The sequence below is a fragment of the Cricetulus griseus genome, chromosome 2 (assembly GCF_003668045.3).
Source record: "Cricetulus griseus strain 17A/GY chromosome 2, alternate assembly CriGri-PICRH-1.0, whole genome shotgun sequence".
Classification (NCBI taxonomy): domain Eukaryota; kingdom Metazoa; phylum Chordata; class Mammalia; order Rodentia; family Cricetidae; genus Cricetulus; species Cricetulus griseus.
In genome coordinates, this window is record NC_048595.1 from 329,374,500 (window position 1) to 329,398,031 (window position 23,532).

General features: G+C 36.7%; 1 protein-coding gene across 7 annotated transcripts in view; it reads right to left on the bottom strand.

Moving 5' to 3' along the window:
* Positions 1–23,532, bottom strand: part of Gpbp1 (GC-rich promoter binding protein 1) — a 62,860-nt gene that overhangs the window by 10,485 nt on the left and 28,843 nt on the right. For 6 of the 7 annotated variants that reach the window (XM_027401488.2, XM_027401485.2, XM_027401486.2 and 3 more), the window contains 6 exons: positions 15,152–15,275; positions 14,812–15,035; positions 10,634–10,700; positions 9,629–9,688; positions 2,645–2,829; positions 1,140–1,280 (listed from right to left, as the gene is read on the bottom strand). In XM_027401488.2, coding sequence (XP_027257289.1) covers positions 1,140–1,280; positions 2,645–2,829; positions 9,629–9,688; positions 10,634–10,700; positions 14,812–15,035; positions 15,152–15,275 — 801 coding nt within the window. The remainder of the gene's footprint in view (positions 1–1,139; positions 1,281–2,644; positions 2,830–9,628; positions 9,689–10,633; positions 10,701–14,811; positions 15,036–15,151; positions 15,276–23,532) is intronic. The other variant, XM_027401489.2, reaches the window with a different exon arrangement.

Below are 23,532 nucleotides of genomic sequence, written 5' to 3' on the forward strand. Positions count from 1 at the left end.
CGCTAGCTCACAGTAAACTAACAATGTACATTTTGTACATTTTTAGCTCAAGAACATTCTTATTCTGGAGGTAATGAAGGTCAGATAACAAACAGAACTTAAAATATAAAACTTATAAGATCAGGATAATACTGACTTTAAATATTTACACAACACATGAAGAAAGCAATTTTTCTGGCCATGCTACAGAGTGCTAAGGTTCTGAAACACCTCCAATAAAATTTTATGATCACTTATGTAAACAGAATTTGTCATTGCATTGGATTTTCCCAGAGATTTCTGTGAGGAAGAGAAGGGAAAAATGATACTGACTTTTCGTTTTGTTTTCTCTTGATGTTTTTAGTAGTAGAACACAAACATAATATGAATGTTAGAACTTGTCTAATAACAATTTTTTATTAGAAATAAATCATAAGGCTTAATTACTGACATTAAAGTATGTATTAGAATTAACATAAAAACAACAAAGCATTTATAAATATTGGTCTTATTTTTAACTCAAAAATTCTGCAGATGAAGACATAGATTATATATGGTTTTCGTATTCCAATATACAACCTAAAACAATTTTTAGTCCAACAATAGTTGATCCTAGATTAGTCAAGGAACTCCTTACTATTTGAGCTACCACATACTCACAAATACCTTTCTTTCCTCTTCTCTAGTTTAATGTTACTAATAAAATGTCCATCAATCCCAAAACAAGACTATACAAATTCTCATTCATGGCCAAGGTTAATTCCTACAGTGAAACTCCCATAACCATTATTTTAACATGCATTTGAATTAAATTCACTGAAAAAAAATACATTATCTTAAGTATCTCATCTTTAATGAATCTGTGTATTTAATATATTGCTATACTATCAGGATTTGTGAAGTGGGCATCACAGCACAACCTTTATCATAAGGAAGAATGATCTTTTATGAATAGGAGCTTCAGACTCACATGGGCCACATAACAGTACATTCCTCACTCAGCCAGGTGGTGGTGGCACACATCTTTAATGGGGGGGTGGGGGGGGGGGGGGAATAGCACTCTATAAGTTCCAGAACAGCCAGGGCTAGAAACAGAAAAACACTGTTTCATGGTGGGGTGAATGTGTATTACATTCCTCAAGAAATGTTCAGTGGCATACCTCCTTCACTGAATTTGTTGATGGACTAATACTCTTGGCTGTTGACTTAAAGGTATTAAAGTTGCCAACACCATATGTAGACTCATGAGGAAAAGAAGTCCCAACTTTGTTTTCTTTAGTTTGGCTTTTCCATTGTGTAGGCTAAAGAAAAACACAAGAACCAATAGTTACCAAAAACAAAGAATAAGTGAACACACTAAACAATGATTACAATGGCTCATAAAAGTTATTTTACACTATTTTCATCATCTCTCCATGGTTCTTTGACCTTCATAACTTTTACTACTGGTTTTTTCCTTGTTGTTTTGTAGAGGCAGCATTTATCTATACAGCTCCGGAGCTGGGCTACTTACTATCCTCATCAAGCCCCTCAGTGTTAGGATTACAGGTGTGAACCACAAACACATGGCTCTCTATCATTTTCTACAAATAAAAAAGGGGTTTAATATACAATAAAAACACTAAATCTGGGGCTGAAGAGATGGCTCAGCAGCTCTTACAGACAATACAAGTTCAGCTCCCAAATAGCAAAGTCAGGTGGCTCACAATCACCTGTAAAACTTTTAGCCTCTTCAGGCACACACCCACATACAAACATACCTAGAAATATCATTTAATGATAATAAAAGGAACCCAGGTGTGTTGGCACATGCCTTTAATCCCAGAATTCTGGAAGCAGAAACAAGTGATCTCTGTAAATTTGAGGTCAGGCTGCTCTACACAGCAAGTCTAAACAGCCAGAATTTCATAGACATCCTGTCTCAAGAACACAAAACGATGATGATGATGAAGGAGGAGGAGGAGGAGGAGGAGGAGGAGGAGGAGGAAGGAAGAAGGAAGAAGGAAGAAGAAGAAGAAGAAGAAGGAGGAGGAGGAGAAGAAGAGGAGGAGGAGGAGGAGGAGGAGGAGGAGGAGGAGGAGGAGGAGGAGGAAGAAGAAGAAGAAGAAGAAGAAGAAGAAGAAGAAGAAGAAGAAGAAGAAGAAGAAGAAGAAGAAGAAGAAGAAGAAGAAGAAGAAGAAGAAGACTGGTAATATGGTTCAGTGAATGAAGGCATCTGCCTCCAAACCTAAGTCCAATCCATGTAGCCTACAGGTAGAAGACCCCTAAGAGTCATTCTCTGATCTCCACCTGCACATTGTAGCACATCTGCACACACACATAACTACACACAAATAATGTGATTTTAAAACTAATACAATGTATTTTTTAAATCTAAATCACCCTTACTTTCACAATTTAGGGGTTTCTTTTTTGTCTTACAATAAAACTCATGTGCATTTCAAAACTCCAAACTGAGCACCAAGTAAACAGTTTAATACATGTACCAGCAAATAAATCCTACTACATCCAATAGAGCAAATTATAAAAATTTAATTCTCTACTTCTAAAGTAAAACACAGAGGAACAAAAAAATAATAGTGTGTGTGTAGGTTATAACTGAGTGTAGGGGTGCCACTTTACAAATGGAACATCTATAACATTTAGTTTAAACACAAGGACTTACTTTTGTAGGTGGAACAGCAGGTTTGGGGATTAAGCCTTTATAAACACTGGGACCAGTTCCATTCTTAACTGGTTGTGTCTGAAGGTTTCCTGCTACTGGGAATCCAGATAGCTGTAAGTCTTTTGTATTACCTTTCTTAATGACCAGCATTCTTGGAGCTCTAGATTTAGGATTCGGGGGGTATTCTGCATATAAATAAAGCACAAACTTATGTTACATACAATTTCAAATTTTAGGACAAATGACCCCACTAAAACCTTAAATGCATTTTAAAAAATTGTATCAGCTGGTTTGGGGTGAAATAATCTGAGTATAGCCAAATTCCAGCTTAAGAAATAAAGCTAAAATATAAGAGTTTGGGCAATGCCTACTAATACAGATGACAGCAGGCTAAAAGAGGTAACTGGAAAACAAGAATTAAAATCTATACATTTTTCACTTATTAAAAAAAAACTTTAAAAATTTTTTATTCCAATCTGACAATCCTAGTTTTTCTTTAAGCCAGTCTTTAAAAGCCAAAATTTCCTATTCTTTCTCAATCCTTTCATTATACTAACCAATTTGTAATCAATGAGCAAGGACCCACAATCCCAATACTTCTAAATGTCTATTAAATCAACTATTAGTAAAAAATTAATATTGCTTTCATAACACCAATTCATTCAAATATTTACGGTCCATATAATTATAACTTAAGGCATCATGTGAGGTCAGGACAACCAACTCAATCAGTTTTCTATAGGCAGTCCTGGGAATAACTGCTAAATGAAGACATTTTTTCAAGACTACTGTACTTGCTACAAATATGAAACATAATCAAATAGGTATTAGACATACTTATCATTGTCACAAAGAAGTATATCCTTCATCCCTTACAAAAAATTCTGAAAGCATGTTACATAATTAGAAATTTTATAATAGTTAACTCAGATCAAAATCTCTGAAAAAATTCTAAATTTAAGTTAGCTCAGGATATTAATGGCAGACTTTATGAATCAATAACCTGACTAGATGTTTGTGCTGAAACCCTGGGGCTCCTAACTACCAACTTCCTACTACAGCATCTTAACAAAACTCTAACTACTCCTAAGGAAACCTGAAAAGATTCAGTTCACCTAAGACACCAACTCCAAATTTATCATCTACTGCCATACTGACAATAAAGAATGAGGAGAGGGCTGGAGAGATGGCTCAGAGGTTAAGCGCAGTGGCTGCTCTTCCAGAGGTCCTGAGTTCAATTCCCAGCAACCACATGGTGGCTCACAACCATCCGTTATGAGATCTGGTTCCCTCCTGCTGATGTGCAGATATACATGGAAGCATAATGTTGTATACATAATAAATAAAATAAAAATATTAAAAAAAGAATGAGGACATAGAACCAATAAAAAGGTTACCATACCAAAAAAACTGTGTGTTGAGTAACTAGGGAAAATATTTCATGATTTGGTATCTAACAAGGCCTAACAGCTTTAAACACGCACGCACACACGCACGCAGGCGCACACACAACTTCAAGCACAAAAGAACAAAGTATATCATTAACTTATAGTTTTACTAAAGATATTATTATACAGTGAGGGCAAGGAAACCAAGAATGAAGATCTCAAATACAGAACAATGAAGTACACTAGAACTCTACTGTTTTAACTGTTTTTAGTACAAATATAATAAAAATAAAACCTCAAGCTCTTATGGATATGGCAGCTAAAGCAGGAATATAGTGAGTTTGAGGCCTGCTTGTGCTAAAACTGAGACACTGTTTGATTCCTCCTCACAAAAAGTTCTCGGAGCCAGTCATAATGCCACTACAGTCCCAACAGGGGGAAGAGAATCCCTGGTAATAAACAGTGGTTAGGGCTCAGTGTTTTCAAACAGGAAGGGGGAGCTAAAAAATGAATGTTAAGACATATCTTAGCCTTTAAATAACACCAAGGAATCTGAGGCACAACTGATGTTTATAAAACACAAAAGGTAATAGCTTCAAAGGGATCACTGAAGGCTTTGAAACAGGAACATTTCAATCAGTATACCACAACTGAGTATGACTGATGACTTCTGGTTCAATATGGCTAAGCAACTAAGTTCATCTTCCTTCCCTCATAGATTCTTCTTCTATATTAAGTTATCGTAATGGGGGAGGAAACCAAATAATGTGTAGAAGTAGAGTTGTCAACAAACCAGTGATCAATACACACTGCTAGATGAAGACGTAAAGGGAAAAGTTTCAGTTTACAATGTGCACAGCTGAGAAGATCTAATCTGCCCTGCAGACTCTCAGAAGCAATGAAGTGAAATTAAAACATCAAGATATGGTAGGAGAAGAAAAGAGTTTTTTCCAGGCAAAATTATGTAATTCACACTCTATTCTATGTGTTTAAACAGCAGGAAAATGGCTTTGACATAGGTTGAGACATATGAAGAAATACAATTTGTTATACATTGAACTCTGAATTTTAAAAGTAGAAACAAGATATGTACGGTGGTGCATGCCTGAGAAGGTTCACCTCAGCCTTCATCACATACTGAGACCCTAACTAGAAAAGGGCATGTGGGATAAGAACAGCAGGAGGCAGAGAAGACAGAAGATAGATAAATTATTTGTTTCTTTGAGCCTCAAGTAGATTCTGACTACAAATTTCACCTTTCCTAAAACTGGATTCCTTGAAGCAAAAAAACATTCTAGCTGTTTCTTCAGTGTGGTCCTCGGTGCAAAGAATGATGGAATGCCCTTTAAAGAAGAAAGGTGAAGCCTAAGAAGTCACCCTCAGAAGAATAAGCAGCCAAAGTAAGAGATGAAAGTACCAAAAGATGAAGGGAATTCAGAGTGAAGAGAAGCAAATACCGTGTCTGCTTTAAGCATTTCAAGTATCATTATACATGAAAATAGGATTTTGTACATGATTGTCAAACTCTAATACTAACTTCCAAGTAGCTCTAACCTTACTTATTGTATAACTTTATACAAGCAGTCTTTTCTCATAATCATTATAAATTTTTGATATTTAAGTAACTTATTCAAAATATGCAGAAAAGGCATATGCTACTTTCAACCCAGTTTAAAAAAGGGGGGGATATGCTTTCCCTAGAACTTAACATTAACATGTAAGAGAAGAAAAAAGAAAAAAATTATAAGAGAAACCTTGACATGTATATCCTATAAAGCTATTCTGAATAAACTATACAAAAGTTGACCAGTTAAGAAAATTTTCTTGAGGCCAGTGAGATGTCTCAGCAGGTAAGGACACTTGTCACCACACCTGACAAACTGAGTTCAATCCCCAGGGATCCACATGTTGGAAAGAGCAAAGTGACTTCCACAAGTTGTCCTCTGACCTCTACACACATGCTACTGCCATTTGTAAACATGCAATCACAAAGTAATAAACACAATTGTTAAAGGAAGTTTTCTTAGCGATTCAAAAGATGGCTCTGTGGATCTGAATATTCACTGTGCAACCATTAAGACAAAAGTTCAAACCCCTAACACCTACATAAAAGCTATTGTGGCCCCATTTGTGCCTGTAATCCCAGCATTGAGATAGGAGAACCATTGGTTCTTATTGACTGCTAGCTTTGCTCCAGGTTTAGTGAGATAACACATCTCAAACAAATAATGTGAAGAACTGACAAAGCAAGAAACCCAACATTTTCTTCTGCCCTCAGTGGCCAAGTCTAGGCCAAACCTAGGCTACATAGTAAGACCCTGTGTCAAAAAGTCCCACAGAGAAAGGGATGCTCTTATTGCCATAATGACCTATAAGTAATGGAATGAGTGATGGGCAAACTAATTTGCACACTTCATTTATTTACATTCACTTTATACTGCGTTATTATTTGTCTCTTTAGATTATTTCCCACTTCATATACATATTTATGATCATGTAAGTTTCTAGATTCAAATATTATCTCAGATCTTTCATCAATTGTTAAATAACTCCATTCAAGAACTCTAAAGGTAAATGTTTTAAATTTTCATATTATTATTTCCTTCTAGCCTCCGAAATAACTCATCTTACAAAAAGTTACTTTTTGTTGCTATCTTGTCACGTATGCCCTACCTACCAATTCAAGAATTAGTTTTAAATTTCCTTAATATCAAAGTTACTAGTAGGGTGAACACTGGCTTGATTTTTTTCAGAGAAAAATTAGAATAATGCTACAAATAAATAATGAAAGGTCTCAGGTAGGAAGACTGAAAATTTGATGACAACCTGGCTACAGAGAGCTCGAACACCTCAATTCACTGATTCAATCTCTTTTCTGTTTTCCACCATAGTTTTCAGACTTACCCAGTGTGCTAAAACTTGTTTTTAAAAAAAAACAGTGATGGCCCTGACCTCTAGTGAGAGCCCTCATCCAGTGGCTGATGGAAGCAGAGGCAGACACCCATAGCTAAACAATGAACTGAACTCTGGAACCCATTTGCAGAGAGGGAGGAGTGAAGAGCAAAGAGATAGGAACCAGGATGGTGAAACAGAAACAGCTGACCTCAACAAGAGGGAGTGCATAGACCCCAGACTACTGTCTGGGAAGCCAGCACGGGACTGATCCAGACACCTAAACGTGGAGGCCCCAGCACTCTATGTGGATCAGCATTTATTCCTGGCATAAGAAGGGACTTTGGGAGCCCATCCTACATGGAGGGATGTTCTCTCAGCCTGGACACATGGGGGAGGGCCTAGGCCCTGACAAGAATGGTATCAGCCAACTTTGGGGAACCCCCATGGGAGGCCTTACCTTTCCTGGGGGGGGGAGGGGGGAGACAAGATCTGGGGCTGGGGAAAGGGGGAGGGGAGGGGGAGGGAGAAGGAGAAGGGATTGACATGTGAAGCAAGCTTGTTTCTAATTTGAACTAAAAAAAAAAATAATCTCTTGGAGGAAAAAAAAAACAGACACTGAATTTTGCTATTTCAGTAATCTGGGCTACTCAATTAACACTGTTTACATTCATATCAACAAACACAAAGCCTTCCTTTCCTTGTGAGATCTCCTGCTTTATTCCTGTATAAACAACAGGCTTAAAGATACTTTACAAGCCATGTGTAATGTCACAAACCTGTAATTCCAGAACTTGGCGAATAAGGCAGGAAAACCAGAATTCAAGCTCAAGACCCTGCCTCAAGATGGATGGGGGGGAGGCTTTGCAAATAAATATAAACAACTCCTAAGATGTGGAACTAAATGTCTTCCCTCTTTAAATTTTCTCCTTCTTTCTGTCTGTGCTTCCTGGGTATTAGAATTATAATTGTGTACCACCACACCCACCTAAGCAAGTCATGTCCCTGACTGAAAATTTATTTTCTTTAAGCTGTACTCATACTCCATTAATTTCTCCTACTCAGTCTTAAAACTGTTGCCTTCCCCTTTTCTTATGATGCTACAATTTTTATTGTTTTTATACAAGACATAGTATTTCAATACTCAAGCAAAATGATCCACCACAATACTCTTAATCCAGACACAGACACAGACACAGACACAGACACAGACACAGACACAGACACAGACACACACACACACACACACACACACACACACACCCCTACCTCATTGGTTTTCATTATACTTCATTTAGTGCAATTGGTTCAAGCTAGCTATGTTACAGTTCTCTAGCTAACAAAAATTGGGGGATGGAGAGTGACAGTAGGGGACTGGTCACTAATAAGCTTTGGTTTAGAAGGCTAAACAGAAGTATTTTAATAATGTACCTTATACTAAAAGGCACTGTATCAGCTATGAGAAAAAATCAGAAGGTCATCATATTATCATATACATACAAATATAAATGCTGACCAGAAGACTATATTAATTAAAACTTATTCTTTCATGACTTCATATCATAAGCACTGTTAGAGTAATGTTAGTGATATGCATATAGCATAGTCCATTAGTACTTCTGAAAATTTCCAAGTCCATCAATAGCCAATGTCCTTGATTTCTTATATAAACACTCATCTTTCTCCTTATTCATTATCCAAATAAAATACCAACACAATTTTAAAATTCTCAGTTATATACTGCCAAGTATCTTGAATTGCTATTTTAGCATTATGTTGCTAAGAACACAGAGATTACTTTTTATAGTCATTAATCTTTTACCAAATGGCTTTGAACCTGGTTAAGGCAAAAACAGTGTGGAAGTCCTAGGTATAAAAAGCTTGGATGAAGGCATTCCCAATAAAGCCAGCTAAATCCTAACTAAAAAAAAACCTTAGGTAATAACTTATTTTAAATGCCTTAATCAATTTCCCTCAAGTTATTTTTTAAAATGGAGTATTATGTTAAGAATAGGACCATGTATGAGGACCGTGTATGATTGACAAAGTCGTAGTTTGGGAAACAAACTTTTTTTCTTTTACACATACTAAATTTTTGTTAGTAAATTTTTGCTTACCTGGAAGTATCACTAGAAAAGTTCTACTGAAGTCTTTGCTAAAATCCTCTCATCTTCCTCAGGAACATAGATAGCTATTCTAAATGTTGCTATGAGGAAAGCATACTTGGGAACCCAGGGGGTAAAATGAGAAAGGAATAGTGAAGTGTGATACAATGAAGAGTTTCATTGTATTCCTATGGGAAGTACTAGAAATTTAACAATTAACCATTCCACAATTAACCTTTTGTTTTGTTTTTAATGCAGACACATATCTTAGTTTACCTAAACAAATAGTTTACCTTAATCAACTCTGAAATAGCAGAACCAAATCTTTACACTAATACATTTTAGTCTAGTTTTCAAAACTCTTTGTCTTTAAATCATTTCTAAGATTGAGTCAACAAAGGACATTACCACATTTGTATCTTATAGTTTATATGACAAATGCTGACATTCTTGATTTTTAAAATTGACTTTCATTCCACTAAAATCCAAATCATCCCTAATTCCTTAAAGATTCTATTTCTATTTAACACTTTTCAGGAGATTCTATATTCTTATGCAATCAGTTGTTCCCAGAAAAACTGAATAATAAGGAAACATACCTAAGAGAGGAGCTTGGGAGATTTTTTTGGTTGGGTATGTGTGTGTCTGGGCGTGTAGGCCTGGGGAGAGTGGTAGAAATACTAATTTGCAATACAGAAAAAACAATGCCATTCACATGGTTCTAACAAAAAATTTCTGACCAGCCCTTCCCCCACCCTCAAAAGACAGTAAATAAAAAGGGAGATCAAAAGAAAATAAAATAATTCCCCAATTTCACCCCATAAATACAATTAAGACCAGCACAGGAAGTGGCAAAGTTTAAAATAATGCCATTATCATTAGGACTAGCAAGCAAGCCACAATCCTTTTGTTTAGTAGGTTGTTGGTTTTCAATTAAAAATTACAAATGAACATGTGTACAAGCTTTTAAATGGATAGCACTTTTAAATTGTTATCAAATTCAAGTTTATTTTTCACAAATATTATAAAAATTCCATTATTTTAAACTTCACTTAAATCTTTTGAAAGCTTTCTAATTTGTACTGAGTGCAGTTTCTTCTGTAAGATATTATCAAATTAAACAGTTTTAAAGGGAGTTTATTTACCAGAAACTTCCATTAAACTTTAAAAAATCAAATCAAATAATTTCAAATATAGACTAATCAAAGGAAAATCTATACAATTAGTGTAACAGTCTACATATAACCATTTTCATACAGAAAAGGGTTAATTTCATGTTACAATGACTAAAAGTACTTATGTTCCCAGCAAACCAAAAATTTAAACTATTACTGAGTTATTTAAAATTATCAAGGCTGCTCTCAAAACTGCATTAACCTAGAATCGTTGTCAAAAAGAACAATACTTAATGTCACTTGCATGTGTAAACTAAGTATTTCAAATCAAATGTATACCCCAAATTCCTTCCTTTTAAAGGTATTACTTCAGCAGCTTAGCAAATCAAATGCAATTAAAGAGTTTTGCTATATCCTATTTTACACTTTTTAAAAAAGGCAACCTACAAATATTCTGTCCCTCAAGGAAATAGGAAAAACATTACTTACCCCATACACCTGCAGCTAAAGATTTATTCTGATTTGGTTCTCTCTCATATTCAGGATTTAAAGATGGCTGAAAGAAAATTAAATTTAAAAATGTAACAAGGCATGTAAGTGTTTCACATCATGAAAGGTCCTTTAAAACAATCACAAGATCATACTTTTTTTTTACTTAGGAACATGGTACAATCAACTCCTGGTTATAATAACTAATTCTCCATAAACTTTGCTTTCAGTTTCCTCTGCTAATCATCAAAATGTCTACTGTTTATTCTCACTGCTAGTTGGAGACAGAATCTTTATCTTCATCTAACTATCTGAAGAATAACTGGATTAAAGTGGAGAAAGTAGACACAAGAGTAGGAATGTAGCATAATGGTAAAGTACCAGTCTAAATACATGCCAGGCAGGCACTGAGTTAAATTAACACTACCTACTAAAAGACAAAAATCCCACAGAGCCAAGGCAGACTTGCCCCTATAGTAGCTGCTACTGAGAAAGGATAAGGAACAGCTTTAGTCAAGTAGTCCAGAGCAGAGCAAGACAGCAGCAAATGGAAAACACCAGTCAGAAGTATAATGTTTTCTCCAGTATACAGTTATGACCAAAGAGATGAAAATTAGACTTTTTACCAATTCTATAAGGTGCTGTATCAATGGGGTGCTTCTGCTAACGGACTCATTCTCAGCACTAGGGAGGATGAGGCAAGAGAATTTGGAATGCCATCTCAAGTACATGAGCCTAAGTACATACTCTGGACTACGTGAGAGCCTGTCTCAAAGAAACAACAGAAAGAACTAAATAGGACTGTATGCTAGTTGACTTTTTCTGTAACTTGCATAGATATAACCTGTCTCAAAAAAGAAACAGAAACAAACACACAGTCCCAAAGCAAAGCACGAAATTCATTTCAAAGGTTGCTAAGGATTATTCAAGAGATATAAGCAACTAGAATCCTAAGACAGTTTCTTTAGAGTAACTTTACAGTATACCAGGTTACTTTTTGTATTACCTGGCAAAAGAGCCTGCTTAAAAAAAGACACAATACTTACAATGAATAAAATGTGTCCACCAAATACTTTAATTATGCACAGAAATAAATTATTATTAGCATGGAACTAACATTACTATAAAGCCCCATAAAAATATATATGCACTAATCCCCTCAAGAAAAAAAACTAAATAAAAATTAGTCTATTGGGTGGCTACATATGCTTTTCTTATTATATGATGGTATTAAATGTACTATTATAAACTGTATAAATTACATATAATAGTGTATATACGTGTACATACAGAATGTATGTATATATACATATACATATAAAATAGCCATATTCTAAGTCTAAAGTTATAATAACTGATTATTACTATCTTAGGACTGGAGTTAAGGGACAATAAAATAGCAATTAGGGTTTTGGGGGGGGGGGAATAAAACCGGGTCTCACTCTGTATCCCCGCCTGGCCTCAAACTCACAGAGATCAGGCTGTATCTGCTAACACACCAGGCAGTCATTAGTTTTTATTAAGAGCTTACTGTATATATGCTCAGGGTTGACCATTTAGTACTGGATAAACTAATGGTACAGATAACATTATATGTATGTATATATTTAGGAGCCCTCCCTCCCTCTCTCTCCCTCCCTCTTATGCATTCCTAACAAAAGGATCATGAATTTGAAAAAGAGAAGGCAGTTTACATGGAAGTATGAAAACAGGAAATGATATACTTTTATTATAATCCCAAAAATTAAAAAATGTATTTTAAAAAGAAAGAGCTTACGATGAGTTTACTATGTGTTATCTAATGACTATCAAGTGGAAAAAAAAGACCATTCAAATGTTAAGGTACAGAAATGTCCAATGTTACTTGATAATAGTATCTAAAACAAATTATTTACTCCCCCCCTTTTTCTTAACCACTCCCCTCCCCTAAATCCAATCTGTCAAATTCTTTCCCATGAACTACCTGAAATAGGGCCAAAAGACAGACAAATACTTAACTTCGGTTATCAAAGTTCCCCAAACACAGCATTACTGTTTTGTCATTAGTCTTTCACTAGAATAATTTAGAAACTAAAATCTTTTACACTAAACTCATCCCTTCTTCCTCCCAGGTTTTGTCTTAAGTTTTTATAGTGCTGAGAATTGAACCCAGGACCTTACACATACAAAGCACATGTCCTATCTCTGAGCGCCACATACTCCCAGTTTGTTAGTGCTGACCAGGTTTGTTCTTCTGATCAATTAAGTCCCAGATTCAATGATACAAATAAGCCTCTCTTGACTTCCCTACGCTGTCACTTCCTCTTCAAATTTTCTGCAAAAACAAGTTATTTTTTTCATTAGATGTTGAGTCTTCCCACTAGGAATAGCTCAATGAGAACACAAGATTCTGCCTGTGATATTAAACTATATATTCTGCATACCATGAACAACATAGACTAATACAGCCACTCAAATACATACTAAGAAATAGTAATAATAATAAAGAAAGTGCTGATTCTCTACTTGCACAAAATATGAATTTTAAATTACCATGAATGAATCAGAGCCAAGCACAATGGAATACACCTATATATACCTAGCACTTGGAAAGTGAAGACAAAGGGATCAGGAGTTAAGACTATCCTCAGGTACATAATAAGTTTGGGGACAATCTAGGCAACCCAAGACCTTAAACTCAAACAAGACAACAGCAAAATCAAAAGTAAGCATGTTTACTGGGTCACTTTTCTGTAACTTTAAGAAATACAGTGTTTAGAGAAGACAAACATACTGAGATCAAGGAACAAGAAATGATGAAAACTCAGGAGGATCACATTAACACGTAAGTTCCAAACAAGCCTAGGCAACACAGTAAAACCTTTATCAATCAGCAAAATACCTTTTCAAAATGTGTGTGTGTGAGGCATTTGTAAATAAGCCATTAAACTCATCAGGCTACTAGTTCTAAGGAACAGTATTCAATTTTCTATATGGAATGAAAACAACACAAATATAAGATTCTGGAAGGAGTAGGCAGGGACTCGGAGAAGGTAACTGCTTTAAAGCAGAGTCCCTTTGAGTGGCCAGGGGAGATGGCCCAGGAGATAAAGGTCTGTTGTCAAGCCCAAAAACCTGAGTTCTATCACCTGGACACACACTGTAAAAAGAGAACCACTCCCTGAAGTTATCCTCTGGAGGTTGTGTCAAGTGGCTCATGCTTTTAATCTCAGCACTTGAAAGGGTCTGTGAGTTGTAAGCCAGTGTGGTCTATACTGTGGGTTCTAGGGCAGCCAGAACTAGATGGTGAGACCCTATCTCAAAACATTAGTACTAAGAATAATGTTTTGCCACACTCTATGCTTTCTTTCATTAATTCTACAGCAAAACATTGTATTTGTCTGTAGACCAGGCTGGCCTCGAACTCCCAGAGAACTGCCTGCCTTTGCCTCCCAAGTGCTGGGATTAAATGCATGTGCCACCAACAGCCAGGTTTGTATTTGTCTTTTTTATTACATTAGTGGCCATGACTAAATAACCTAGAAAATTAACAGAAAGGAGGAAATGTTTATTTTAGTGTGCATGGTTTCAGAAAGCTCAATTCACTGGAGTAGGAAAGTCACTGTGCAACAAAAAAATCCACATCATAGGAGTAGGAAACAAAAGGGGGCAGGGATTCCTTTTTATTCCATTTTGACCCCAAGCCCATGCTGCCCACATTCAGAATGTTTTGACCCTTTTAAGATCCTCTCCGGAACTGGGAGCCTGGTCTACATGACAAGTTCCAGGAAGTACAGAGCTACATAGCAAGACCCAGTCTCAATAAAACAAAAGGACAAGTTACTGCGACCCCCACAAACTCTCTGTGGCCTGCACCAACACATTTACAACCATACACACAAAATTAAAAGGTAATAAAAAATTCACATTTATAAGGAATTACATATTCCTTATAAAATAGGAAGTTAAAAATAAAGTAGACAGAACCAGACATAGTTGCTCATGCTTGACTTCGACTCAGCCTAGACTGAAGCATGAAACCCTGACTCATACAAAACAACTACAACTGGACAAGCACCTGACCCTACAGAAAATTACCTGTACTAATATAAAAAAGAACAAAAAAAACCTAGGAGTGCCTTGATACTAAAATGGCACTTACAGAAACATCATTTGTATTAAAATTATGAGAAACTTACAAAATCCTCAGCCTCAAACTGTCTGCGTTCTCTTTTGTCTTCTTTCCTCCCAGTTTCATTGTCAGGGATGCTGTTTTCATGTAGTCCTTGGCTTTTTCCAGAATGGAAAATACTGCTACGAGAACGGGAATTTCCACCATGGTATCCCCCTCGATGATTTATGTTTTCTGTACCATTTCTGCCATGCGTACGCCATCCATTTTTTTCTTTCCTCCCAAAATTACCTTTATTTGATAACAGTAAAGTAATATAAATTCAAAGATAGTTACACTTAATGACTGAATAGCAATAAAAAATCCTAAAAAGATCATGAATTCTATCATTCCTTAGCAAATTTTACCTCCGTTAGGACGTCCAATACCAGAGTCAAAGCCATCTGAAGAGTTGTGTCGTCGACGACTCACATCATAACGATTTTCTGTCCATGAAAAATTTTCAGAATGCTTCTCAAAATTCAATGATGACTGAAATAAATTATACAAATACATTTATTAAGCCTAAATTTAACTTTAATAACAATAGCACACCAACATATTTCTAGGAGTTTAAATAGTTAAGAATACATGCAAAATTAACGTTATTAGTCTCTTTCCTTCTGCTTTACCAAAAAACAAAAACAATAAAAAACATACCTTTCTGAAAGAATTCAAGAACTGCACCAACTTTTCCAATAGTAGTAATAGCAATAGTAGCAATAAAATATCCCAAGAAAACCAAGTTAAAATGTTACATCTTAACAAAATATAAAATTCTGTACTACACTCTATTTGATGTAAACATTTTCATTCTGTTTTCTTCCTACATCAAGAAAAAAAATGTCAAAGAAGGGTGGTGGTGGGGGCACATTCCTGTAATCCCAGCACTTGGGAGGCAGAGGCAAGCAAATCTCTAGAGGCCAGCCTGGTCTACAGAGTGAGTTCCAGGACATCCAAAGATAACAGAGAAACTCTGTCCCTCGCTAACCAAAAACAAAAACAAAAAAAAGATATAAGAAAAATTGTCAAATATGAAACATGTTTAAGTTTCCTAGACTCTTCATAAAATAGTTAAGCAAAAAAGAGGAAAGAATACAGAGTATTTCAAAAATTAGAACGACAAAATACAAGCTATTTACAATGGTTATTTAATATACATATGTTAATGATATAATCAATCAAAATTCTCAACAATTACAATGGATTTATGTGTCATCAGAAAAGAAAAAGATATAGCAGTGCCACGTCTTTCTTCCTCTTTGTCTCTGACCAGGCTGGCCATAAGAGGAAGGGCCTCCTTGAAATAAAAAAATTTTTTAAAGGAAAATCCATAAACTGAGAGACACAATAAGCTATATAAAACAAAGAATAAGGATAAAGTAAGCAAGGGTTACAAAATGCTATTCTTACAAATATGAAGAACTAAGCCGGGTGTTGGTGGCGCACGCCTTTAATCCCAGCACTCAGGAGGCAGAGGCAGCCAGATCTCTGTGAGTTCGAGGCCAGCCTGGTCTCCAGAGCCAGTGCCAGGATAGGCTCCAAAGCTACACAGAGAAACCCTGTCTCGAGAGAGAGAGAAAAAAAAAAATATGAGGAGCTAAAAGGGAAGCTGGAGTGGTCAGTGGCCTAGTCCCTTTAGAGTCTAGATGTGTCCTAAGTCCCAGATGCTGAACACATGGGCTGCAGGACTGCCCTTATGGTTTGGGACTAGCTTTGGTCTGATTTTCCCTTGGTAGGCCAATGCCTCCAATTCCTCTCTTTTAAAATGGAAATGTTTACTCTGTGCTATTATATACTGAACCATGAAACTTGTTTATTTTAAAGGGAGATTACCCCGAGTCTCAGAAAAGACAGTGATTTTCTGAATCGTGTTGGACTGTTAAAGACTATGGGAACTCTGAAAGTGAAACAGATGCATTTTGCATCATCAAAGTTCAGAAGGGGAATGTTGTGTGTGAATGCGTTTAGACACTTAAATTGCCAGTTGGTGGCACTGTTTGGAAGGTTAAGGAACCTTAAGGAGGTAAAGCCTTGCTGCAGGAGGGAGGCGGGTACAACTCACTTCAGATTTCATAGAACTCTACTTCATTCTCTATTCACTGTTTCCTGTCTGCTCGTGGACTATTATCAGCCTGTCTCCAACTACTACTGCCATGACTCCCACAAACCATAAACCAAAATAAAGGAGAGAAATAAGAGAAATGCAACAAAATGGCAAGAACAAAACTATTTTTGTACATCAAAATGAAACTTAAAAAGACAAAATTTAGTGATATAAAGTAAACATGGCATTCTGTATATGGCTGGTAAGGGTATACACAGATTAAGACATGCCTACAGAATTATGAATTGGCCAGCTATCATATTCAAAAACACAATCAAATATTTTTACAATTAATGCAAACATGAGACTAACCTATAAGTAAATACCTAATTAGTTTAGAGAGTGGGGTTCTTAAATGCATGTCCAACTAAATTTGCCTGATATCAGGTAATAAGTGAATTAGAAAATTCTGACAAGCGCACGCACTCTCTCTGTCTGTTCTCTTCTTTTACTGTCCTTACTTCTATCTAAATTCCTACTTCCATTGAAGAACTGGGTTAAATACTCATTTTTAAGTGACAAAAGAAACCAGCATTTTACAGGTTACAGACAAAGTTTGAAATCTGATCATGCTTTATCGTAAAGAACTAGTCTGGGAACAGATATACAATACAATCCATTCTTTTACTTAACAGCAACACTCTTTATAGACTAAAGTTACTTGCAAATATGATGAACTTAGTAACAGGCTTCATGCAATTTAACAATGTTTTAGCACAGCAAACTGGGTGAAATGGCCAATTTCTAATTATTGGTGTATAAAAAACTACAAATAAATATCCCTATTATTCCAAATTTGAACATTACATGAACTCAAGGAAGTATTACAGAACTCAAAACCTCAAAGCATTTAAAGTAACATTACCCTCTACCTACTTTGAGAGTAATTCCTTATCATGACTTTTTTGTGTGACTTCAATATTCACAAAGACTATAAAAACAAATTATCAGTTATTATTCTGTGGTCACACATATCTGAAAACAGGGCCTAAATTGGTAGCATTTGGGGGATAAAATAAAACCAAATCATAGGCATTAATCCAGGCAGATCTCTGTGAGTTCAAGGACAGTCTGTACTACAGAGTGAGTTCCAGGACAGCCAAGACTACACTGAGAAACCCTGTCTCTAAGGAAAAAGAAAAGAAAGCAAACCAACAGTGTGTTAGAAGGGATTAGAAGACATTATCTCAATCATTCAATCAAACAGACAAGAAAGGTCTTCCTTGTGTTTGTTTCTGGACATGTGGTTTTCAGCTATACACAAAAAGGACACTCACTGTATAACTCTATATGCATTCGTTTATACCTCACATCTAACAACCTGAATAACTCAGATTCTTTTATCAATTATTATCTTATTCCTGGATCTGCATTCTCTGTGGTAACAGACTGATGTCTGTCAGTCTGGTTGTTGTTGTTGTTGTTGGGTGGGGGTGGGGAAACAACCTCCTATGGCAAGGTTCTCTCCTTCCACTTTCATGATGGTTCCAGGGATTGAACTTTTTTATCAAGTACTTTTAAGCACTCTTATCTCTACCATCACATTCATGTTTCTGTGTAAGTGATCTCTAAGACCATAATCAGAAAAGTAAAAGTAGTAACATTTTGTGTGCTAACTTTAAAAAATTAATGGGCTGAATGAAAGCTGACTCAGTGGTTAAGAGCATAAACTACTATTCCTAAAAGTACGAGTTTGATTCCCAACTCTTAAGTGCCTATTGTGCAAGCTCCAAGAGATCCAATGCTTCTGGCCTCTGTCAGCACCTGCACTCAAGTCCACACACACATGGATGGATGGACATGGACACACAGACACTTGAACACACAATCTTTTTGGAGTTCCAATGTGGGGAAAAGCAAGAACTAGGGGCTGGAGAGGCAGCTCAGAGGTAAAGAGCCCTAACTGCTCTTCTAGAGGTTCCGAGTTCAGTTCTCGGCAGCCACATCGTGGTTCACAACTATGGTGCCCTATTCTGACATGCAGGCAAACATGCAGACAGGACACTGTGTAAATAATAAGTATTTTTGAAAAAGCAAAAACTAAGGATTGTCTTTTGCTAAATGGCTTACCCAGCACCTATTAACACCTTAGGTTTTATCACAAGCACGTGTGATAAAAAGGTGAAGGCATTTCCAAATAACAAAAATAGAATAACCAGTAAATCTAAATTACATGACATGACACAATGAAAAACATCCTTTGACCTTATTAAAAAAGGAAAAAAAAAATAGAAAAAAAAAAAAACCTGAAAGGAAATTCAAATACATAGAGGTAGCAAAGTACAGAAGGAATGGAAAGTGTTAATTCAACTGTTTTATGTTTGTGTTTCTGTGGGTGGGTGGGTAGGTGTGTGTGTGTGTGTGTGTACATATACATTATAGGATTTTAAAAATTACTTATTTTTCAGTTTCTTTAAAAAAATATTTTCTACTTCCGACCTTATTTATATTACTAGGAGGAATGTAAAGTTCTACAGACACTTTGCACACCAGTGTGGCAGGGGTTTTGGGAAGGGTAGGGGGTGGGATCCCAATCAGAGTTTCTCTGTGTAGCACTGGCTGTCCTGGAACTTGTACACCACCACTACCCAGACAGTTTGGCAGGGTTTGTTAGGTTTTTCAAGACAGGGTTTCTCGGTGTAGCCTTGGCTGTCCTAGAACTCATTCTGTAGACCAGCCTGCCTCTTCCAAGTACGGGGATTAAGGGCTTTTTTTAAAAACCCCGGTATGGTGGTATACACCATTAGTTCCAGCACTTAGGGGGTACAAGCAGGTGGATCTCTGTGAGTTTGAGGCTAGCCTGGTCTACATAGTTAGTTACAGGACAGCTAACACTATGTTATGTAGAGAGACTGTCTTTAAAAGCAGCAGCAACAACAACAAAAAGAGCTTAAGACACAAGTGATGGTGTTAAATGGAGGTATGAAGATTAGGAGTTCAACGTCATCATCAGCTACACATTAAGTTTAAGGCCAGCCTGGACTACATGAGATACCTTCATGGATGGATGGACGGACGGACTGAGGTTGGGGGAAGTAAAGGAAGGAGGGAAGGGAAGGGAAGGGAGGGGAAGGGAAGGAATAGGGGAAGGAGGGAAAGGGGAAGGGAAAGGAGGAACACAGCAGCAAACACATACATATCTATCTGACTTTTCAAGTATCTTCACAGATTAATGCACTGAAGTTTTAGATGGCAATATTCAATACAGCAAATAAACTATAAACAAGCCAATTGTGGTGATATACACCTTTACTGCCAGTAGCTGGTAAACTGAGGCAGGAGAATTGGAAGTTTGAAGCCAGTATAAATTAAATATCAAAGCCATATCCAAAAGAAAAGAAACAAAACTAGGCTGCAAACCATATTCAAAAGAAAAGAAAGGAGCCGGGTGGTGGTGGCACACACCATCAATCCCAGCACTTGGGAGGCAGAGACAGGCGGATGTCTGTGAGTTAGAGACCAGCCTGGACTACAAGAGCTCGTTCCAGGACAGCCTCCAAAGCCACAGAAAAACCCTGTCTCAAAAAAACGGAAGGAAGGAAGGAAGGAAGGAAGGAAGGAAGGGAGGGAGGGAGGGAGAGGAGGGAGGGAGGGAGGAAGGAAGGAGGGAGGGAAGGAAGGAAGACACGGGGTGGGGGGTGGGGGCGCACAAAACAAGGCTGCAAACAATTTAAATGTCCACCAATGTGGTAAAACTTATTCAATCTAAAACAACAGTTTAAGTGAAATTTAAGTCATTGCCCAAAATTCACTTCTGTGAAATATCTCAAAAAAAAAAAAAAAAGAGACAGACAGACAGACAGAGAGAGAGAGAGAGAGAGAGAGAGAGAGAGAAGCTTAATGCTTGTCTAGGTCTGAAGAAATGAGAAAGAACTGACTGAAAAAAAATATTCTCTAAGGAAGAAAAAACAGCAATAAGCCTTGATTTTAAATGACTTACAGTCATTAATTGAGACCATGCCACTGACAAGACCATCTCATTATGTTTGCTGACAGAACACCTCTGACACATGAGTTATAATGGCTGCATAGACTTTCCAGTGATCTGAAGGATTCTTTTGCAAAAGCAGAACTCTAGTTAGCCTTGAAGACAGCCTACGAGTAACTAAGCAGGACAAAAGGCTTTGCATCTCTGCCTTTACATTGTCCTTCTCTACCTTTACATTTGAACTGCATCTCTAATCTACTATATGTTGGTCATTTAAGGAATGTTTGTCCTGAATTGGCTGTACATCTAGATTGGCACAATGAAACCCCCTCATCTCTTTTCTTCTCCTCAGACTAATAAGGAGGAAAGTAACCAAACCATTTGCAATGTTCATAGGGTCATCGTAACTGTGTTTGTGTATGTTCTGGCTGCCAGGTTTCATAAAACCCCATCCCAAACCACCTAAGTGAAGCTTTAAGGTCTCCAGCCAATCCTTTCTGCTTTCCATCTTATCTAAGAATAGGAATTTGACACTTACAGTAATATAATATAGGTAGTGGTCATATCCAAACAATATCTTGGTGTGCAGGCTTTCCAAGTAATTTTTCTTACCTCCCCCCCTCTTGAGTTGTCCTTGAGTTGGATGTTTTGAACCAGTAAGTAAACAAATAACTTTGAACTTCTTTCTGATCCTCCTGTCTCCACCCACAACAACAGGAGTAGGCCACAATACCCCATCTATATGGTACGGGATACCCCATCTATATGGTACGGGAAACTCAACCAGAACATATTACATGCTAAAAAGTACTCTATGTACTCTATCAACTGAGCTACCATCTCCAATTCTTATGTAAATATTTTTAAATGAATTCAAAATTACTCAATTTCCTTAATACATGACTAAAACAAGGCAAAAATAATAAAAAATAAAAACCATAGAATACTTAACAGCCATTAATGAAAACCTCTACCACAACTTTCCAACAAAAACTTTCTAACATCATCTATTAATATCTATAATATCCCAACACTAGCAAGGCAGGGGGATCTGAGTTCCAGGACAGCAAGAGCTAAAGAAACCCAGTCTCAGGTGAGAGAAAAAAGTCCAAAACTTTCCAATGCTGCTATTGGGTACATATAGCTACTAAACAATTGAAATAACCTTAGTTCACCTTAAACTTCATTAGTTAATATTAAAGTAAGCTGGCTCATGGAAGGGTGACTACTGAATCTATGTCCTACTAACTATCAAAGATCTAAGAGATGTGAAAAGAAAAACAGGTAAGATTTTGCTGTATAATCCATTCAGGTTTTGAATTCACCACATGCTGGTCTACCTCAGACTCCCTAGGTGTTTGTCACTACATCTGGCTTTGGCTTTAGAGTTACTTAGGCACTGTTTCAGAAGAAGTTGCAAACATGACTATAAGAAATGGTACTTGCAAAAAGCAGTAGTGGGATTGCATTTTGGCACATTTTGGCATTTTTGTTGGTGATTCGCAGGGTGAGCACATGGTAAATTTCCTCTCCCTTCTACTCTTCAGCTCTTACATACTCTTGACTGAACCTGAATTTTAGAATGATGTTCCTTCCACTTTTATTAAACGCTGATTGATAGATGCTGAAACCAAATCCATTTAATTTGTCTTATATAACATGTAATTAAGGCTACTGCCAATATTCTTAGCAGCAGCAGCAGCAGCAGCAGCAGCAGCAACAGGAGGTCAGAATTCACCAAACTCTGGAAAAGTGTTGGATGGTGGAGATGTGTATGTAGGTGATACACTCCTCCTCCTTCTGAACAGACTACAGACTGTATTACCAATTCAAGGATGCTTAAAGTAACCCAATATTTGGTGCTATTTTTCATATTATAGGCCCAGTACTTGGATCTAGAATAATTTTTGGGAGGGGAAGGGGAGCAGGAGGAAGGATTAAGAGATTGATTCCATGATTCTCATATGCAAATACCTTATGTAGTGGACACTTGTCACAGTTTTGAGGACTTTTTCTTTCTTGGGGGGGACACTCTGTAAATGATGAAAGGGTATATATCCAGTAGGTTTTTAATCTGTTCTTTGAGAAACTATTCTTTATTCTTGAGAAAGTTTCGGCATAAGCACAAGTCAGAAGGGGTTTGGCTATAAAATGATTAAGACCTTGTGCTTTGGGTGTGCTAAGCAGGAAATGTACAGACTCTTTGGTCTCATGGTAATTTAACTTTAAAAACACTGAAGATAACATACAGGACCAGATAGGCTTGTGTATATATTTCTGCAACCTACACTAAGAAAAGTAACACAGACAAAAATAAAGCATAAATCCAATGTCCAAGACACAAGGTGGGAAATGTACTGTAAAGCAAATAGTAAGGACATGTTGACTATATCAGTAATACTCTATTTCCAAAATAAGGCAAAATATTTAGGATATGACACATAGGTGATTATAAGCTTACACATTTCATTAAAACCTTTTGCGTAATATTTTTCAGAACATTACAACAGGACTTTCTTAGCATACATAAGATCATGGTTTCAAACTCCAGAACCACCCCTTCCAAAAGGACAAATCCTTTTCTTCTTTTTTTTGGAGTCATAATTTCTCTATGTAAGTCCTGGCTGTCCTGGAACTCACTCTGTAGACCTGCTGACCTTAATCTCAAGAGAGCCTCTGCCTCTGCCTCTGCCTCTGCCTCCTGAGTGCAGGGA